The sequence below is a fragment of the Alternaria alternata genome, assembly GCF_001642055.1.
Source record: "Alternaria alternata strain SRC1lrK2f unplaced genomic scaffold CC77scaffold_19, whole genome shotgun sequence".
NCBI classification, from domain to species: Eukaryota; Fungi; Ascomycota; class Dothideomycetes; order Pleosporales; family Pleosporaceae; genus Alternaria; species Alternaria alternata.
In genome coordinates, this window is record NW_017306208.1 from 563934 (window position 1) to 584568 (window position 20635).

Consider the following 20635-nt stretch of genomic DNA (forward strand, 5'->3'; position numbering starts at 1 on the left):
TGCTTGTGTCACGGTACACCAATCTTGAAGTTGTTCGCGCCGAGTACCCCGCTACCATCCCTGAGGTGATCAACTAGACCTAACTAGCTCATGATTGTCATCGCGCTGGCCGGTCTTGACCAGAAATAGCCAGGACAATCCCAGTAATGTCTTTGCTTGTTCAAAATGGGGATCCGATCGAGAAATGGGCTTCGCGGTTTGTTGTGAGAATGTAAAGGACGCAGTCGCAGTCGCAGTCGCAGTCGCATATTCGTCCTTGCGCTCCATGCTTGTGAGATCCCAGAGTAATTTCTGGTCGCTAGAGAAGATCAAGCGATCAGGATATCATTACCGAGATCCTTAACCTCTTCCACCCAACAGTTCCCCACCCCAACCCCGGCTTCATCTTTGAATCGCCAGATAGTTTCCAGCACTCGCTTAGACGTATGCAAATAACCCCAAAACATCTGGCCATACAACTCATCTAGTGTATTCATAATCCACTCACGCTGACTAGGATCCTCGCTCTCAGCACCCGCAAGGAATAACGGCCAACAAATCGATTTGAAGAGCGCATCGCCCGGCTTGAGGTGTGAGATATGCTGGACAACATCATCAGCGAGAGCAGTGAGACTAACAAGTGCTTCGCCACTCGCTGGATCAAGAAGAGGATTTGTAGAGGGAAGGACGCGCGCGAGATAGATGCAGACTGCCGAGCGATGGGCGGAGGCTATACGAATGCGCTTTTGGATGTCGTCGAGAGGCGAGGCGCGCTCAAAGTCGACGGACCATGCGATAGGGTCAAAGTCGAGAGCGCGTTGAAGTAGTACGCCGACCTGCTGTTGGAGGTATATGGGGGTGCTTGTTCCGGAAGGCGAGCCGTGTGTATCCGGCAATGCGAAGGACTCGAGCATTACGCGTAACAGCGGCCCGGGACAGGAGAGGTAGTTGTTTGTTTCTGCGTATCGAAGGATAGGGTCCAGCTCGATAGTCTCTGGGATTAACGCGGGGAGTGTCGTAAAAGTGAATGTTGAACCAAGAATGTAGAATACAAGAAAGTCAGAAAGAATTGTTTGCCGAAGTCTGCTCATCGGTCGCTGGAGGTATGGCGGTTCCCCTAGGAGTTTGATGAGCTTTAGCGCCCCGTCCATGTGTACCTTCCATTTGTCTCTGCCTGATTCCACCAGAGCATAGTTAACGAAAAGCAGAATAGTGATCAAGATGAGGTCAATGTTTGACGTGTTCACGGAGGTCACACTCTTTGCCAGTAGGGATAGCGCTTGTTGCTTCGCCACGAGTGCGTCCCTATAGGACGACTTCAACGGGCCCCCAAACCGGCTTACAGCTTGGTAGTATGCCATTACCGTTGGACTTCGCTCGCCTTGATAGGCCGACTGACCCATCGGGTTGCGTGTTATGTTGAAGACGTGAAATGCTGAGTTTGCGACAATGATCTGCAGGAGCAATGGATAAGCAGATGTAGCGGGGATGAGATCGCGGATAGGGTTTTGCCCCGGTTCATCGTATACAACCATGACTTCGCACAACTGTGTCGCGAAGTGGTACAGATAGTACCGCGAGTTACGATCGAGATCATTGACTAGAGGATCCGTCATCTGCGGTTGTACAGCAGTCATCGCCATGGTCTGATTCTGTTCCTGTTCGGACGTCCGGGAGAAGTCCGGTACCGAACTGGCCGACACCATTTCGAAATCATTGTCCGATGATTGTTGTTGTTGTGACGAACCCTCGTGTTGCCATACCAAAGTCGGCGGTACATCTTGAGTCTTGGCTGCCCCTTCTGTCGCAGCAGCAACACCAGCAGGACTCTGCTCCATCTTCTCCTCATAGCCTTTCCCCATCATCTTCCCACGACTTGCAACTCCACGGTTCCATACAAACAGCTTGCCGTAGCCCAGACATTCTGTCCCGGCTGACAAACATTTCTGGCAGCTTGGCAGCGACCGATCGCACCTCCATCGTCGCTTCCGGCAATTGTGGCAGGCTTTGGTCGGGAGGTTAAAGGGCGTCACGCTCATTGGATGGACGCCATGCGAGATGTGTAAACGATTGACTGTATCGAGGTTGCCTGAAGTTTGGCGGGGTGGAGATCTTTCACGGTGGTTGTGGCGGTTGGAGCGTTGGGATCAATGCATTACTAACGTGATCAAGACTGATGTGGACGCAGGATTTCGTCACACGCGTTGCAGCGCAGCTACAGAGAGCGATGTTGACCGGGTGCGCAGACCGAGGATGAAGCAAGCAAATCGCATGTCTTCCGATGATGACAAAGACGGGATTGAGGCGAGAGTTGCACACCTGGTTCGCTTGACCTGCCGTTCAGCCCAGACCCTGAGATATCACGCTAGGCTCGACGAAGAAGCCAAGACTCAATCTCTGCATTGATGGTCCACATCGTGACGGCTTTATGCTCAAACGTCACAGTCACCGCTAAGAGTCGCCTTTGCGAGTCTGTCTCTGAGGCTCAGTACCCGAGTAAATGTCTTCCATTACACATAACAACAATGACCGCGGACATTGCGGAGTCCGAGAGGAGTTTATAGAAAGAAGAAAGGAAGTGAAGATATTAGGTCGCCTCAGTAATTTTATTCATCGCCTCGAATTATTCCGAGTCCTCTTTTGTAGCATACTTTGACGCAAGCACGGTTTAATCAAACAAGCTTCCACTTGCCACATACTCCTTTGATGGCTCTACGATAACGACTGCAATATCCAACACCAGACAGCCCATCATGGAAAACACCAACATGAACGATACTAGCCCGAGCAACACCATGATGGAGCCTCCGAACCAAACCCCAAGCGGCATGACTCCCAACGCATCTTCACCACCAGGCAAGATCGAAGAAGCAAACTTCCCTCGCGGTTCCTACACCCCCTCCGACATCGAACGCCTCGGCCGCGAACGCCCTTCAGCATTCCGTTCGCTGCCCCACGAGCTAGGCTTCTGCTTCGCCCTGCTCGGCTCCATGTTCGTGGCGGAATACATGATCTCAGGCTTCAACATCCTCCTCCCAGATCTCACCGAGGCTCTTCACATCCCGTCCAACGCACAGACATGGCCAGCCTCTGTGTTCTCATTAGTAACAGGCGCGTTCCTGCTACCGTTCGGTCGCCTGGCAGATATGTTTGGGGGCTACCTCGTGTTTTGTAGTGGGCTGGCTTGGTTCCTCGTTTGGAGCATTATAGCGGGGTTCAGCCAGAACTATGTCATGTTAATCGTTTGTCGGGCATTGCAGGGCTTTGGGCCTGCGGCGTTCTTGCCGAGTGGAATTATGTTGTTGGGTTCCATCTACCGGCCCGGACCCAGGAAGAATCTCGTCTTCAGCTTGTACGGTGCTTTTGCTCCCGTGGGCTTTTTCACTGGCATATTCTTTGCGGGTGTTGCGGCACAGTTCGCGACATGGGGCTGGTTCTTCTGGATTGGATCCATCATCCTCGCTATCGTAGCCGTTGCGTCGTATCTTTGTATACCGAATCCGAAAGAGGAGAAGGAGAAGGCGAAACAAGAGGGCAAGGGGGTAAAGATGGATTGGTGGGGGACAGCGACTGTGGTGCCGGGATTGGTGCTGGTGGTCTTTGCGCTTACGGATGGAAGTCATGCTCCTCAAGGCTGGGCGACACCATACATTCCCGTCACCTTCGTTGTCGGCTGGATCTTCCTGGGCGCATTCGTTTACATCGAAGGTTGGGTCGCTGAACAACCTCTCTTACCCCCCGACTTGTTTCGCGTCAAGGGTATGAAGCCGCTCGCGCTCGCGCTATTCTTCCAGTACGGCACCTTTGGTATCTTCATCTTCTACGCCAGCTTTTACATCGAACAAGTTGTAGGCGCCAGTCCACTACTCACTGCCGCTTGGTTCACGCCCATGTGCGTTGGTGGACTCATCCTGGCCACTATCGGCGGATTGGTTCTGCATCTCTTACCAGGTCGCATCCTGCTCCTGATCAGTGGTGTAGCATACATCCTCTCGACACTTCTTTTTGCCATCTTACCCGTACACTTCAACTACTGGGCCTATATCTTTCCGGCTATGATTTGCGCTACGCTCGGTATTGACATCACCTACAACGTTAGCAACATCTTCATCACGACTTCGTTACCGAAAGCGCGTCAGGGACTGGCGGGCTCATTCATGAATTCGCTGTTGTTCCTAGGTATCGCTGTATTTCTCTCCTTTGCCGATCTAGCGGTGAGTGAAACGGAAGAGAGAGGCCAAAGAGGAAGCTACAAAGTTGCTTTCTGGCTCGCTACTGCGCTTGCTGGAGCGGGTGTAATTATCATGTTCTTGGGTGTCAAGATTGGCAAGGCGAAGAGCGATTTAACAATCGGTAAGTGTTCCTGTACAAACTGCATTTGAATCATGTACTGACTTTGCACGCCCAATTTTAGAGGAAAGGGAAGAATTGGAGAATGAGTTGGTGAGAAGGAACACGAATGAGTGAAGAGATCTTGTGGTCATCGCGCGTCATTACTGGATGTATAGTCCAGTTAGATTCTATTCTCGTATATATCTTATGATGCTAAAATGTCTTAATCAGCTATCTATCCTTCCTGGCGTGTTGGATCGAAGGGTAGTGAGTCAAGCGCGTACAAGTGACAGATGTTCTCCATACTCATCATACTAATCCATTGTCGTGACTTTGCCGATCACTCTAGCACTCTCCTTTTCTTTATCATCCGCCAGCATGGCGTTGTAAGTCCTTTCTTCATATACAAGATATTTGTAAGACTTTCTGATGGCGAGATGATCGCGATGATGTGAAGGTAAGTGGTCAGCCCTGCACCCACGATGTGGTAGACTAGGGGAAATATTAGGCTTCGAACCGAGCAACGGTCTAAGGAGGAGAGGAGTGGTGTTGATTGTCCTCGACAGTGGAGGAAACCAGACAGGCGCACGTCGCGTATGCGCAATGAGGTTTTACCCCGCAGAAGCGTAGTATGTCCGCCTGTTATAGAGCTTGTCAAAGAACACGCGACGCGCCTCGTGGGGGAACGCGCTATGCTTACTCAGCAGGCTACTCTCGATGGCCGTCCCATCGCACCCTATTGACCACCAAACACAAGCAAGCTCTGCACACTGACCATACCGAATCCACGCTCCTGTAGCAGTTTTCGCCCACGATGGAGTGGAAATTCGGCGACGACCATCACCATGATTTTCCCAACGTCAGCCTCCTTCAACAGACGTAGCACCGCGCAAAGCGTCTCACCTGTCGACAGCACATCGTCCACCACGACGGCTGACTCGCAGCCAACGATTGCGCCTCGCTCTATCTCGATGCGCTTTCCGACATTGGTTTGACTGCGAGTCAAAGAAGAGATGTACGACGTATCCTTAGCGACGGAGATCGTCGGCGGGGGAAGCTTGCCAGCTTCGCGGATCGGTACGAGGGGCACTCCAACCAGCGAGGCCAATGCCGGCGCAAAGACAAGACCGCCCACTTCGCAACACACGATTGCGTCGATCTTGGCCCAGGTCTCAGTCAAATGACTCTCTAGTAGTGATGCGCAAAGAGTGAGGCCGCCTGGCTGCTGCGAGATACCAAGGACGTGACGGAATTGGATGTCTGGCTTGGGAAAATTGGGGACTGCGCGTACCATGTCGGCCAGTCGCTCTATGTCGTTGTGGACAAAATGGTGTAAGCCACTCTGAGCAAATTCATGCGCAGCTCTTGGCCCTGGTAAGTTGTTCTCGAAGATAAGGTTCGGACGATATGACAGGGCTGTCCCGTTTGCCTTGTTGTCGCCAACCACGCCACGGGCGACCCTTGAGCTCTCGCTGGTCTGAACGTGGACATCAACGACTCTGCTCTCCGGTACCAGATGAGAAAAGAATGCGACAGGTGCGTCGTCTCTCATCCCTGTGATGAACAAAACATCAACGTCCGCAGCTGCGGCATCATGCACGAGTTTCAGGAAGTGCTCCTCGGGCAATCTTGGTCGTCGTCGCACCTGCTCCTTGTAGAAGGCCGTCAGTTTTTCGCGATGCTCTTCTTTATACTCACGATCTTCCACAAGGCGCCTGAAATCAGCATGCGTGTACGTAGCGTATTCGCGTTTCGTAACATCACTAATGCGTACAACTCGCGCGTGAGTACAGTGTGTCGAGGTAGATTCGTTCTCTTGCATATCCGAGAAGGAAGAACACCATACGCTAGCACAATAGTCTTTGCCAGCACCATGTTCGCCAGTAACAAGAATGATCAACTTTGGCAATGGCGGTTTCGGCAGCGGACAAGTCCATGCCAAAACGTGGTGTGGGTCCATCACGCGTTTGAGACGACCAAGACGCACAGCATTCGGTCCGAAAGCTCTCTGCGCCAGCACTGCATCTCGAGGGTCTGGGCCAAGATCAGCTCCATAGATGCCGTTGCTCAACGGTAGCAAGCTCTCGACGACCTCATACACCCATTGTACAGAAGCTTGAGCAACCTTTGTACCATCTTCATCCCGAGGCCACACCCCGGTGATGACGCAAGCGAAGTCCCATTCTCGGCAACCGAAAGCAGTCGTATCTGGTGTAACCTCGCCAGCTCTGCCTCCGCCATGCAGTAGATGAAGATAGCAGAGCGACGATGGACGAGATTCGACTGCTGTGATTAAGCGATGAGCCATCCTCGGTCCTCCAATACCCTTGAGGAACACACAACGCTTGAAAGACGACGTCTTCCCACCACCGTGGCCACCGTGCATTGCGGACATGTACATCTCAGCTTCGAATACTTCAAAGCCGTCCATGGTTTTGAAATCATTCTCCGTTCCCCATATATTGCCCTTGAGCCTGGGTCTCATGTTCATATATGATGCGGTGGTGTCGAATGTGGTGATACCAAGGTTTAATCTTCCATTTTCCCAGTACAGGTATGCGTCGGCTGAGTAAGTATTGTCGTGCGCATTTGCGACCTTCTCTTCGAATTCTTTGAGTCTTCGTTTGGCATCGGCGTGATTGGTCAATGGGAGGACCCAGTTTCGTACGACGTAGGTGGGAGCGGGATAAGCCTTGAAGGTGACACTGACCACGACACCGAAATTCGTTCCGGCACCTTTCAGCGCCCACAAGATGTCGGCTTCGTTCTCGGGACGACTGGACGCTGCCGGAATATGCTTTCTGGGTACACATCCGACATGAATGATCTCCCCAGAAGCAACGCTGATCATCACGGCGCCAACAATGCTATCGCAGGTAAGTCCATAAAGTCTGGTAAGATGTCCGATACCACCTTGTAACCATAGTCCAGCTCCAACACTTGGACGAGATCCCAAGGGTATGGTAAGTCCTTCGCTCTGCATGTAGTTGATGATCTTGTCTGCCTTGCATCCGGCGCCAACCACCACCAATGGACTGGAGTCATTACCTAACCCTTCTTCTCTATCTTCTCTAGCGAGAACACTTACGCAGTCGAATGCACTCATGTCAATGGCTACAACGTTGGACCTGAGACAGTGCGCGCTGTGCCCTCCACCGACGATGGTCAAACCCAGTCCATGCTCCAGTGCCCACCAGACGCAAGTCTGCACGTCGTTGACGTATGCCGGTCTCACAATGGTAGCCGAGCGCTGCGAACGAGCTTCTTTATTCTTGATTGTCTTGTGCTCTAGTACCGGAAGTACATCTATTGTTAGCTCCGGTACTGTGTTTGCGTGCTGATTGAAAGCCACCATAACCTCAGGCGCACTGAACAGGAGGATGTTCGGATAAGCATCTTCGCGACGGGCTAGAGCACGGCATAGCTTTCGCCATATCGCTTGAACAGCTTTGTTTTGGTCGACATCGTGTATGGTGAAACCAGCAACGAAGGACGCGAAGCAGTCCAACGCATGGTCATTGTCTTGTACCCCGATCACTCCAGTGGGGTAAGAAGCCGAATGATGGCATGCCAAGCCATCGATGTGTAAACCCTCCTCACGGTGGAAAACTGCAACAATTCCACCGTCAACGAGCATTTTGATGGCTTGCTCGATGAACTTGTGCTGCGGCTTCATACCATACATGCTATGGCAAAATAAGATAATATCGTACTTCTCGACACTGCTACCTTCAATGGCAGCATCGTTATCGACATTGAAAGGAGCCTGATGGATAATAATATCACCCTTGTGGCCTGCAAACGGCGAACCCAAGTTCTTACCCATCTCTTCATTTCCTTTCAACCATTCTTCTAGCTTCCCAGCGAACAGAGCATTCGGCTCGAAAGCAGTGTATCGTCGGATTCTGGCTCGTAGGCTCTCTGGCAGGTCACCAAGCACACTCTTTGGTCCCGGTCCAATCTCCAACACTGATATAGATGCGTTCGACTTTTCGAGAGGAGCGAGCAGGTACAATAACTCGGGGATGATGAAGTCGCAGTAGCTTGACCAGCTAGGGCCTTCTGTAAAAGCGGAGAAACCAGCAGCATACTGGGCGTCGGTTAGGGGAATTCTGCCAGGAGACAGAATTGCGGTGTCTGTTGTGGCGGCTTGCACTAGGGTGTGCTTTAAGTTGGCAAGCGTGGCCATGTTGGGTCGACCTTGTGAGGGGTACACGTGTGCGATGAGTAGATCCGGAATGGAAGGACTGATACGATGAGGAAGATGACACAAGAGTCCTATAGTATCGTTTGGAGAACAGGTGGGCTCTGCAGAGGTGGGGTGTTTGCCTTGATTGTGAATGCATAGGCCACGCGCATGTCTGCGCCGCTTGACTGCAGATATACGCGCATCACGGCTATGTAAGAGCCGTGATACGCGTCTGCAATATGCGCTCGTAGCCATAGGATTCCCTCCCCTTCTGTCTTGCGATGGCTGGTTTGGCTGTCCTTGGGTACCGTGCTTGAGTAGATTATGTATACTGATAAGTATGGAACTCTCGTACACAATAGACTGAGACTGGGTGCCTTGTCCATTGAGGGTTTCAACCATGCCATCTTTCACATTTTGCTCTAAAGAGTAATCCGAATCGCCGGCACTGTCTGTCAGGCTTTGCGACCTTACCTAAGTGGGAAGGGCGTACATATCCCATATGTCGTGTAACCAGGTCGCATCATCAACATCCTGCAAACATGGTACGACTCTTTTCTTTCGACCGCGCAGTGACTGCATTCTTCCTCGACTAGCATTGTATGTCATTAATTGCCTCAGCGATGCTAATAAACCATGCCATTGCCTTTTGTCAACTTCCTTACAATCTATGGATGTGCTGTTGTTTTGCTGCCGCTGCAAAACCTATAAACTATTCATGGAAATATTGTGTCCACTAGTCATAGAAGTAGATATTCAACTCGGGAGCCTCTGTTTCTGTTGCGAAACACTCTTTGAGCACTTCAAGCAGGGTATTCGCTGTGTTATTGGTGAACTTGAAGAATCTCAGTCGTAAACATTGATCATTAGACTAGAATACGAAGATGTTCAGTCGATCTCGACTAGAAGCAGATATACATGAGAGATACATTGATGTCCCACTGGAAGTAGCTACAGACATCCCACAAGCTTTGTAGGTGCGTGGTGGTGTTTTGGGGGGCGAAATCTTGCACTCGATCGACGCAAATCATGAACGTTCGAACGTCAGCCATCACAGCAAAGAAAGGTCTCTGGGCCTCAGGCCCAAGCAGCCCATGGGCGCAGGAATTAACAAAAAAGGAGGGATGCGCTCTTACGAACGCCGATGAATGACTCATCGGAGGTTTGAACTCCGGACCTTCAGTGTACTAAGGAGTGCTGTGAAGCGCTCTGTTAGACTGACGTGATAACCAACTACACCAACGAGCCCTGTTTGATGGAAGAGGTTGGATTTGGTTCGAATATATTTATACCAAAATTAAACTAATCATAACAGCCTACTCAAGAGAAGGAATCTGACTTCATGCTCGTGCAATTGGCAAAGTCGTGGTCGGCAAAATCTCTGCTCGGTGCGGGGCGTGGGAGCTGAGCCGATCAACGTGGTTGGCCGAGATGTCGGTCCCACCAATGACTACCCACACCAGGGTATAGTGACGAAAGGCCTAGCCGTGGTAGGATAGCCCAACATACAGTGATGTTGTCAATCAAGGACGTTGTAGACAGAATGAGATAAACCCCGATATGGCCTATCGTGAGACCAACGTAGAAGTATGGTGTGACGATGTATGAGCGCAAGCTTTCAAAATTGCGTCGAACGCAAATTCTTGACCACGCGCTCGCTTCTAGTTCAGGCTCGACAAGAGCTAGTCTGTTGGGGTGCGTGCTGATGACATGAGAGTACAGGCGTGTGCACCTGTGGTGCGTAGTCGGAGAGTTCACAGCGACAGTAGCTGCCGCGCCAAAAACTCGACCTTCGTCTCAGGACTCCCAAAGCTTGACCCGCTGATACCAAGCCTAGCGACAGCTTGGAAACGGGTAGCCTGATTGCTAGCCAGACTGCTAGGTGGCCGATCTGCATCGCCAACGCGCGTGGAAAGCTACCGCCCACATGGTGTAACGGCCTTGGTACAGCTGGGCGACCAACGGCTTTTCTTGTGCGCGTACTGCGTGAGCGAGGTCGTCATTAGATGCGCCGGTGTAGCGCCCATGAACGGGTAGAAGATCGAAATGCAACTTGACTCATTGTGGACGCGATCGTGGGCATAGAGTTATCGTCTTGAGGGGCTGTGGGCGTTGGAGCTACGAACGCGTCGCGTGCCTAAGAAAAGAGCGGAGCGGAGCCAAAACCACCGACCAGCAGAAACCTTCTGGCACCCCTGTGTCTTTCTACCTACTCGCCAATCCCTCACGGTGAACGATGAACTCCCTCTTTCGTACTGCGCAGAAGGTCAAGCTGCGCATACCATTGCATCAACGACCAATCTACTCACATCGATGCATCGAGGTTGCGGGGTGAGCACAATCCCGCCCAAGCAAGCACGCGTCAGCTGCACACGCGCATCGTTCATCACATTACGACAAGCACCACTCCAAGGCTCATGCTGTGCTTCCTGCGCGCGTCTGGAGAAGACAAGAATCCATCAAAATCCCCGTAGCCAAGACCTCCATGTGTCGCACCTCGGTAGGAGTTCCAGCCACGGGGTAGCGCGCTACACCAATCTGGAAAAGTAGCCTAAAAACAGACCACGTCTCAAACCTCACATCGCATCTTTCGAGCCGTGACCCCGGTTCTTTACTCCGCTGAACTATTTACCGCTCCACTTGTTCAAGACGCCAAGTGTTACCATCAAGGCTTACCCCCTTCGAAGCTCATGGCCGAGGCCTGTCAGTCTGGCCCCTTTGCCCCAGACGAACGCTGTGGAGGAGGGCCGCCAAAGGGTCGCATCTTACGCCCGCGTGCCTGAGAATCCGGCGATCGATGCTCATCTAGGTAGACGATCCCTTGAACCGACCTCTTGTCACCTCCTGTATAATATCGATACTTGGCAGGCGTGCCTAACGGGAATGCTACGGGCTTGGTGTCCTAAGCATTACCCAGTCCCCTTCTACAGCTGTCAGGAGGCTTTAGATTTGAGCTTGGCTATGTTCCAAGAGCCAGAAGATCGAGATATGGCTTACGGTATGCGTCAGCGCAAGGAAGAGTGTCATCGGAGATCCGTATCGGCCATGATGTGATATGTGCATCTTTCACCCAAAATGGAAGTCCACCCTCCATGCCCCAGGCAGATCTCTTTCTCAACGCGCAAGCAGATCAAATTTTTTACCAGGCAGCAGAATAGCCTGGGCAGGAACTCCTCTGGGGCCAGCTGCAGGTCTCGACTAATAACAAGCTTCGTAACGCTCGAGACCGCGGTCACCGATCCACTTGCAGCACCAGAACCATGCATTAGCCCCGGCAACTAGCATTGCTCTCCAGGCTTATTCGACCTTGGCTCCGCATCACAAAAGTTTCGAGCCAATGTCAAACAGCGGGAGAAGCTTGGCACATACTTCCAAAGGCAAAGCGTTGCCATGCTATGCTTGCCGCCACTTGGCGCGGCTTCAGGAAAGTTTCACACCTATGCCGATATGGCTAACTCATCTTGGCGGACAACCACGATGAACCCGCAATATCGTGACTATCGAGACACAACAGGTTGCGTATAAGAGGACAGTAAACCCACTTCTTCTATCCTGCAGTCCGGTCACTCACTTCAATTCACTACCCAACCATCTTTCAATCTCCGTCGCCGGGCGACTTCTATCACTTAGTACATTTATTGAATCATCTAATCATTCATCAAACCCCAATCCTTCACTACTACCCATATCACTTAATCGAAAGATATCAACAAAACTAAACCGACAACATGCTTCCTCAACACGTCCTCATTGCGCTCGTCGCCACTGTCGCTGCCGTCCCGCTTAACATCAACTTGGGAGCCTACTCGCCTGCCCTGGTAGTCGGTGATGGAGAGATCTCACTCGGATCAACAGAATCAGCATCACAGTTGATGGCTACGCTCGCATCGGGAGCAGCAGCCAACGCCGGTGGAGAGGGCGCAGCAGCACAAGGTCAGCAAGAAACACCAGCGCCTGCCGCCGAAGCTCCTGCAGCTGAAGGCGAGGCTGCTCAACCTCAAGAAGAACAACCAGCTGAAGGCGAAGCAGGAAAACGCTCTATCCTTCGCCGCGCCATCAGCGACATCCTCGGCAAGCGCAACCCCGCCCCTGTTGAGCCTAAGATGGCCGCTGTCGAGGAGGCTATGCAGTGGATCAAGCGCGACCTCGCTGGCTTCAATGCTGCGCTCGGTTACGCAAAGGAGGCCCAGAAGGATATGCCCAAGGTTGAGATGGGCACCGAGAACGCCGGTGTTGGTCTGCTCGTCAACCCTGGTGTCAACGTTCCCAAGGACTCGGCCGCCGCTGGCACCCCACCTGCTGAGAAGAAGACCAAGCGCGACGAGGTTGTCGAGGAGGAGGATGCGCCCAAGATGACTCTTGTCGCCATCACCGAAGTTTGAGCAAGATACCCGACTTTGCAGACATTTCAGCTAGCCCAGGACGAGGCCTTTCACGCGCCATGGGGATGAGGCTATAATCAGCAATCTTGTCAGTTCTGTTCAGCACGATTTATTTTTCTTTCAGCGAACATCGGCAGGATCCCGCGTACTGTGCGGACCGGAAGATGAGGAGTTCTTGGGTACACACAACGGTATTGATGTATGGATGGACGAATGAGTCAACCGAAGATGATACAAAAGTCGCAAGATTTCAATAAATTACTATTTGATCAGTAACCGTTTCCTCTCAAATATACATTGCTAACAATTGTTCTTCGATAGCTAACTCTCGACCCGGGTTACAAGTATTCGTTCACCGGTTGACGTGCCGAGCGATCCTTTGCGAAGCAAGGTATCGGCCACTTCCAGCTTCCAATACAACCGCTTCCTGGAACCCATTAACGCCGCATCCGCGGTACCCGTCTTGAACGTTTTAGCCGCGTCGCCACAGACTTCTGACATTTGGCCAAGTAGGAACCCAAGTCACAGTAAAGTCTCAGCAACGCCTTACATATCTTGGCAACGCTTCGGTTCAGGGTCCAGGGTGTGCGGAGCGGAACATGAAACACGACCCTGCATGAGGGTCTGTGCGGTAGGTGGAGAGCGGAGTTGTCCTCCCTAAGTGAACTCGCTATCACAGTACCTTCTGGTCATCGCTGTCGTAGTCATCTCACAATCTTTTGCTGTACAGCCTCTCAGCAAGATGTCGCGATACTAATTAGTCACGATCTGCACCTTGTGTTCCTTGAGATTGTACCTAGTTATTTGGAGATTTTCCATGGCCACGTGCACCAATACGGTTGAGGCCGCACGCAGTGCAGGATCCCACGAGCCGAGGCAACGAGTTGCCACGGACCTTCCAGATGGCTGACCGTACGCCCTGTAATACCTGAGTATACTCTATAGCACGAACTCTCTGCGCATTACGCAACACATCACCTCTCGATCCAGTCATGCCTAAATGTCGCCTTTGCAACGACTTCCAGCGCAGCGCGCGCCAGTTTCGTCTCGCGTTTGACTGCAGTCAGCAGGCATTAATCCAATCGGCAAACGGTGGATGCGTCATCTGTTCAATTCTGTTGGAAGGATTCCAGCACTTTGAGGCGAAACTTGAGGTTTCTCAAGACAATGATCGCATCTACGTCTGGGGTGGTGATGTCGATGGTGGCGGAGCGGTAGAGATGGAGGTTTTCAGTGACGGTGCTCTCAGAATTCGTCTGGAATTCTTCAACACGAAGGGCAAGACCAGCATTCTACAAGGGGCGCGGATGCTGCCTATTGTCCCCGGAGATACCCGAGCGCCGGCTTCAATCGGATGGGCGAAGCAACGTTTGCAGGAATGTGTTGACTCACACGCTTCTTGCGGTCAAGAAAGCATCCCAGAACTTCCAAATCGGGTACTCGATCTAAGATCGGGCGCGGATGACATGATGAATATCAAATTGATCAGAACGCAAGGTTTGGATGCACGATATGCATGTCTAAGTCACCGCTGGAGTAAACCTGCAGCTTTGACAACAGTAAAGTCCAACTATGTTTCGCACACCAAAGGCATAGGATGGGACGTATTTCCAAAAACGTTTATAGACGCAATCACTATCGCGCAAGATCTGGGTCTCCGGTATCTTTGGATCGACTCTTTGTGCATCATCCAGGACGACGAAGATGACAAGTTGCATGAGATAGCGAAAATGAGTTCAGTCTACACCAACTCATACATCACTATTGCTGCTACTCATTCGGAAAGCAGCATGCACGGTTGCTACTCAACAGGGTCGCTCCATCACCAAGACTACCAAATTTCATCGTCGAAGCAACATAGTGCTGTCGCGATGGAAACAGATCTCTATGTCCGGGAAAAGATAGCGCATATTGGCGAAGAGCGCGCGATGACACCCCTGCTAAAACGTGGATGGGTCTGTCAAGAACGATTGCTCTCGCCCAGGGTTCTCCACTATTGCGAGAAAGAGCTTGTCTGGGAATGTCGAGAGTCAAGTAGCTGTCAATGTTCTTGTTTCAATCCGCCGATACACCACAAGCAAAAGTACATGGAAGTCTTCCGCCGTGGTGTATCCATCGATGACTATAATGCTCGCATCGTTGGTATGTCTAGTTTCAGTTTGTGGAGTACAGCACATCTGGATCCTTGCGATGACAAAGATGGTCGTGGTACCCTCGTTATACCACCAGCATGGTCCCTATGGTTCAAAGGTGTCGTTGACGCTAGTAATCTTGATCCGTATGTAGAACCACGGATGACGCTGAGAGAATGGATGCACCGCCATAATTTCCGCAACACCTCTAATGCAGTTACCTCTGCTCTCCGGTCAAGTTTAGAGTACTACCAAAAGGGCTGGAACTGGACGCGCCTGTTGCAATTTAGACCTAAACGCAAGACTGATGAACCTATCAACGAACCTGGTTCAGGTCTTCCCCGACTTCGTTTTGACTCCAGACTCGAATACGTCTTTCCCCGGAAGCTCAACGATGAAGTCATCAGGAGATGGAGATACATTATCAGCGACTATACCGGCATGGATCTGACGGAACGACGAGATCGTCTACCAGCTATAGCCGGCGTAGCGAGCCAATTCGAAAGTCTCCTAGGTGGTAGATACTTATCAGGGCTTTGGGAGAGCGCCTTGCCTGGCGATTTGCTATGGCGTGTAGATCAATCCGGGCAGCATACGCCACAGTACAGAGCCCCCAGTTGGTCTTGGGCATCAATTGAAGGAAAGATCAAATACTACAAGATGACGTCGTATCATCCAGAATTTTCAATCGTCCGCGCGCTTTGCGATCCGCTTTCGAAGATCAATCCATTCGGCGAGGTGGCGAGCGGCTTACTGGAAATCAACGTCATAGCTGCGAATCTCACATTCTGGTTAGATCTATCCAAAGACGAGGCCAGTCCTCGCCGACCCATAAAAGTTGAGTTCATGGGAGATACCGCGATCTTCATCCCGGACTGCGACCTTACCGTGCGAGCTACGCCATTACATATCCGTGGACATGGTACACAATTTAGGCAATATGAGTTCCTTTGTATCGGAGATTTCAATATCGAGTGTAATGATGCAACCATAAGCGAGACCCGTAGTGGCCCAGAAGCATCACTTGCTGCGTCACTCGTTATCCACAAAGTCAATGAGGACAGGTATGAGCGGGTTGGTATCTTGGAGCGCCATCGTGTACATTACCCGAAATCTCTGGAGGATGTGTCAAGATTCAGGAACTATGAGGGTTATCTGAGAGGGTTATACCAAGAGCTGCACAAATCTGGAAAGAAGAATAGCCAAACGATGCAAGCATGGAAATTTATACCAGGCCTCGTGCTGATTTGAGTTTCGGAGGTTTTCTTGAAGGCAGTGAGAACATATTTAAGAGGAAGAAAATTAGGGAATCTTATGCGCCAGCTACAGCTATCAGAGTTCATGGTGTTGACCCAGATGACCCTCGCACTGAAGGTTGACTTGAAGCTTCACTAGCACTGGTGAGTAAAACCATGGAGGTTCAGGTTAGATTAAGCAGTATTGGGAAAGACCATGGAGCTAGGTAGTACTACAAACATGTTCCTAGCTCGAAGCAACCAAACATGAGAAAGCTTAAAGAAAATGCTTTCATCAGCATTAACGCTATCTGACTAATCAATCGATCGATAGAAGCAAAATCTTGCCATCAACTCCAGTGGGAGTAATCTCCGTCATCCCGCTGATTGACCTTACCATACGTATAACTGCGAGTACCCCGATACTCAGGCGGACAGTTCAACGACTTCCGATTCCTTGTTTCAGCGCCAGGGTCGCATCCGATGGGGTTCCAATCGGGTTCACAGTCGTCAACCTCAATCCACGCATGGCGTGGTTCATTAAGCTCTGTACGAGTGTTGAAGCAGTGATTCCAGAGGCAGGAAGTGTACGGAGCAATCTTGTCTGCGTTCCAGTTGTGGAGCTTGGCGATCTCTTTCTTAAACGCATCCTGTCTCTTGCCACCCAAGAGATAGTAGTCGTTGAGAAAGGGTCTGCTCACCCAGTCCCTGATGGTGTTCGACTGCGTAATCTCGTCGCATTTATATTTGCCCTGGTCTGTTGGGCGATCCCACTCGAGCGTTAGCTTCAGTAGTGACTGCATCGGGCCTCCGTTGATGGGGTAAGCGATCATAACTTGGCTTGCGACGTTGCAGAACCAGAGACCTCTGCCACCACCTTGACCTTCGTCGAAATCAGCTTTATAACAATTACGCGGAGTCTCGGTCATCTTCTGGAATGCCCTGGCCATCATGCGAAACTATTCGTATGTTAGCCTTTGGTCTCAGACCATCAGGACATGCTTGTACTTACTGTAAGATCCTCTAGACCTCCTGGCTGCGTGCCTCCTATCCGCGTGTTGATAGTCGAAACTAGAATATTCATATAGAGTTTCGAGTCTGTGGCATACTTCCCATCTTTGCTGTAAACGACATTATGGATGGCGCAATCGTCCAAACTACTACCATGTTTGCAGCGTTTCAGAACCTCGTAGATGCGATTGTACAATCGTTCTCCGCCGAAGGTTCCAACGTGGGTGCCCATAAGGCCCATGCGGATGTCGATCCGATACCAGCCTTTCAGGTGCTTCATACCGTTCTGACTGGTAAGAGTCTCGACATCGTTGCCAGTCGAAGCGCTGATGTCCGAGTAAGAGATGTTTGGCCATGTCGTATTCGACCCAGTGATAGTATGCAACTCCGCAATCAGGTCATCGTCTGTCGGGTCCTTGTTGGGGTATCCACTGTCGCTGGCCTGGGAGAGAGCGCTGTCGACTCTCGATGCGTCATAAGCGTCTATTGCCGGGGTAGAAGATGTCACTTGCCGTTGTTAGTAACGCGATCGCGAGCTTGTTGTGTGAACTCACCAAGGCTGGAAGTTGTCTGGGCGTCTGGTGACGAGGATGCAAGAGCGAAGGCCGCCAACAAGGCCGAGAGGAGAAAGAAAGCACCCTTCATTTTTGCGATTGCAGCGTGTACCGTTGATTAGCAACGATGGCAGGTGGATTGCTGTCAGGGTTGAAAAGGTAAGTGCGAGCGGTGTGAGAGGTGCTTTGAAGAAGGTGGGGAGCATGAAAATATATACTACCAAGGTATCAGTCGAGGGTGAATGTGAGTCCGAGCGCCATCGACAATTCCAGGCAGTGATTGGTGGTGCGGTCAGTGAGCACGTAAAAAGAGAAGGTGCGGGGCGTGGTAGTGGGAGACAGTAGGCGCGATTTAGGTGAAGGAGATACAGCGAGCGCACAACACGTCTGACTTGCTACAGAATTCTGCACGAGTTACATGTTGCCGTATGTGTCGTGTGGTGGTATAAGAAGGAAATCCTCATGCGATGTTCGAGATAGGTATAGGGATTCATGTGCGTTTCTAGGCTACGCTCTCTCAGACGAGATTAGTAGGCCTAAGTCCAGAAGCTGTCAATACTCGGTAGAAACACCTGAGCCCATATATGAGCCCATTGCTATCATCGCAATCTGTGCATGTCAGAATGCTTGCTAATTGTTACCTAGCGATTTAGTCGTTGACTACCTCACAGATTGTCTAGAACTCTTTTTTCGACTATGCGCAACCGATCAAGCATTAGGTGTACGGAACGGAACCAATATTGTTCGTGAGTAGCGGCGTGACATCAAATGAGGTACGCAGGCAACCGAGCGATCTCGAGAGTTGTAAAGGTTGTCAAAGACGCGACGCGAAAGAAGGCTGGTGAGCCCAGCTTATGTCATCACTCGTCAGGCCTCGGCATGACCTCCGACGCCTATCTTCTCCTCTTCTACGACGCTCACCAATCGCGTTCGGTAACACGCGCAGCATACATGTCTAGCATGCTACCTAGCACTATATCCGGCGGGGAAACCGCTGTCCTTGTTTCACTACCATCGACACTACCATCGACACTACCATCGACACTACCATCGCCTGCTAATCCACAGCACTTACCATGTCTCCAGCTCGCCTATCAACTCAATCGCTCTTACGCGTCTCAGGGCCATTCGCACCCCGCCCTCGATGGTTCCAGTCACCGTTGAGTCGCGCGCTCGCGACCTCGTCCAAGTATCAGCAAGCTTCTGTCGCAACAGGCATACGTGTAGATCACGCCGAAAGCAATGACAACCGTACCGTAGCAGCAATGGGCCGCACCAAGTCAGGCATAGCCCTCAAAGTTCGCAAATACCCCACCTTTACACGCCTTGAGGACGAACGTCTCTACCGAAAACAACATCTCGCAGCCGCCTACCGCATCTTCGCCTCACGTGGCTTCGACGAAGGGGTCGCCGGTCACATTAGTGTGCGCGACCCTATCCTGACGGACCATTTCTGGCTCAACCCCCTGTCTGCGCATTTCTCTCTGATACGCGTGTCAGATCTTATACTGGTGAATGAGGAAGGGGAGGTGGCGGAAGGTGATCAGCCGATCAATGCTGCGGCTTTTGCCATTCACAGCGCTATACACAAACGGCGGCCAGATGTAGATGCTGCGTGCCATGCGCACAGTGTGCATGGCAAGGCCTTCAGCGCATTTGGCAGGGAATTGGATATGATAACACAGGACAGTATACGCTTCTACAAGAGCCATGGCGTGTACAACCAATTTGGTGGTGTTGTGCTGGCCAGTGAAGAAGGCGAGAGGATAGCCGATGCGCTGGGTACGATACTTTTCCATTCCCTCAAACATCATACCGTTCAATTACTAAATACCTCGGCAGGCGACGGCAAAGCAGCCATCCTCCAAAATCACGGTATTCTCACCGTAGGCAAAACCGTCGATGAAGCAGCTTTTTGGTTCCTCTCCCTCGATAAGACGTGCCAAGCACAACTCCTAGTCGATGCAGCCTCGGCTGGAAGTGGACACAAGCCCAAGATCATTCCGGACAGTGAGGCGGCTGAAACATACAAGAATGTTGGAACACCGGAGAAGGGGTGGCTGGCATTTCAGAGCTACTATGATGAGGTTCTTGCTAAGACTGGGGGCGACTTCTTACAGTGAAACGAACAATGTCTTTTGTCCACATAAGGTTGGCGTTGAGCCTGGTTCAACCGCTGTCATCATGGAACTTCTCCCAGGAGTTGGTTTTGTCTATCTCGCGACTACCTGCTTCCGAGCCATCTGTTCCCAAGAGACTAGCCTCTATGATTTTGAGACATAAACCACATCGGGCTCTGAGGCCAATGAGGCAGTCTGATCCACTGGGACCTGCAGGGTTGTATTTGTCGTTCAAGTTGCGCTACAGCAACTTTGCTCTGGAGATAAAACTCCTCTCATGACTGCGATACATCTCACGAACTACAAGGTGTTGTCTGCCAGGTCTGTGAGTACACTGGTCTGTACTGCGATTTATCTGGGTAGACCACAGCAGCTTCTTTGCGAAATAAGCTCTACAGCTTCAAGAAAACTCGCCGAAGTTTGCATTGATGTTGCTGCATTATAGAGCGTCGCACTGGACAATGCAAGATCAAGAAATCAAGCCTCGTAAGATCGCGATACAGGGGAGCTCCAGAGTAACCGCACGATCAGCCTGATGGCCATAGCCTGGGGATGATCGGACACTACCACTACATTGCGACGAGACGTTACTAAATTGTTATAATTATTGGTGATGAAAATGGTGTAACGGTTGCTTTGCCAGACATGGAGCACACCGACCACACCAAACCTTGGACGTCGGATACTGGACCATCAACCAC

The 20635-nt window shown here is 51.3% G+C and overlaps 7 protein-coding genes and 1 non-coding gene across 8 annotated transcripts; 4 read left to right on the plus strand and 4 right to left on the minus strand.

The window, feature by feature from the left end:
• Positions 1-308: 308 nt before the first annotated feature.
• On the minus strand, positions 309-2018 carry CC77DRAFT_1011724 (hypothetical protein; the record flags this gene model as incomplete). The annotated part of the gene is made up of 1 exon (XM_018523726.1): positions 309-2018. The coding sequence occupies one exon, from the start codon at positions 2016-2018 to the stop codon at positions 309-311; it is 1710 nt and encodes a 569-aa protein (XP_018382697.1).
• Positions 2019-2410: 392 nt separating this feature from the next.
• Positions 2411-4520, plus strand: CC77DRAFT_1023423 (MFS general substrate transporter). Its single transcript, XM_018525659.1, has 2 exons — positions 2411-4332; positions 4394-4520. Exons 1-2 carry the CDS (start codon positions 2733-2735, stop codon positions 4444-4446), a joined length of 1653 nt encoding a protein of 550 aa, XP_018382698.1. The 5' UTR covers positions 2411-2732; the 3' UTR covers positions 4447-4520.
• A 527-nt stretch (positions 4521-5047) lies between these two features.
• Positions 5048-8500, minus strand: CC77DRAFT_942610 (hypothetical protein; the record flags this gene model as incomplete). Its single annotated transcript, XM_018534874.1, has 1 exon — positions 5048-8500. One exon carries the CDS (start codon positions 8498-8500, stop codon positions 5048-5050), a length of 3453 nt encoding a protein of 1150 aa, XP_018382699.1.
• Positions 8501-9649: 1149 nt separating this feature from the next.
• Positions 9650-9748, minus strand: CC77DRAFT_t78. The gene has a single exon. It is a non-coding gene; the product is annotated as a tRNA-Val (tRNA).
• Positions 9749-12057: 2309 nt separating this feature from the next.
• On the plus strand, positions 12058-13175 carry CC77DRAFT_1023425 (hypothetical protein). The gene is made up of 2 exons (XM_018525660.1): positions 12058-12433; positions 12530-13175. Exons 1-2 carry the CDS (start codon positions 12229-12231, stop codon positions 12880-12882), a joined length of 558 nt encoding a protein of 185 aa, XP_018382700.1. The 5' UTR covers positions 12058-12228; the 3' UTR covers positions 12883-13175.
• Positions 13176-13816: 641 nt separating this feature from the next.
• On the plus strand, positions 13817-15776 carry CC77DRAFT_969804 (HET-domain-containing protein; the record flags this gene model as incomplete). The annotated part of the gene is made up of 2 exons (XM_018535797.1): positions 13817-15252; positions 15415-15776. Coding segments are annotated over exons 1-2 (1740 nt in total), but the record flags the coding sequence as incomplete, so codon positions are not given.
• A 656-nt stretch (positions 15777-16432) lies between these two features.
• On the minus strand, positions 16433-18187 carry CC77DRAFT_285797 (hypothetical protein). The gene is made up of 3 exons (XM_018531041.1): positions 17815-18187; positions 17262-17767; positions 16433-17208 (listed from the first exon to the last, which is right to left on the minus strand). Exons 1-3 carry the CDS (start codon positions 17903-17905, stop codon positions 16600-16602), a joined length of 1206 nt encoding a protein of 401 aa, XP_018382702.1. The 5' UTR covers positions 17906-18187; the 3' UTR covers positions 16433-16599.
• Positions 18188-18711: 524 nt separating this feature from the next.
• CC77DRAFT_285929 (class II aldolase/adducin domain-containing protein) lies at positions 18712-20074 on the plus strand. The gene is made up of 2 exons (XM_018531042.1): positions 18712-19596; positions 19657-20074. The coding sequence occupies exons 1-2, from the start codon at positions 18891-18893 to the stop codon at positions 19935-19937; spliced, it is 987 nt and encodes a 328-aa protein (XP_018382703.1). The 5' UTR covers positions 18712-18890; the 3' UTR covers positions 19938-20074.
• The last annotated feature ends 561 nt before the right edge of the window (positions 20075-20635 follow it).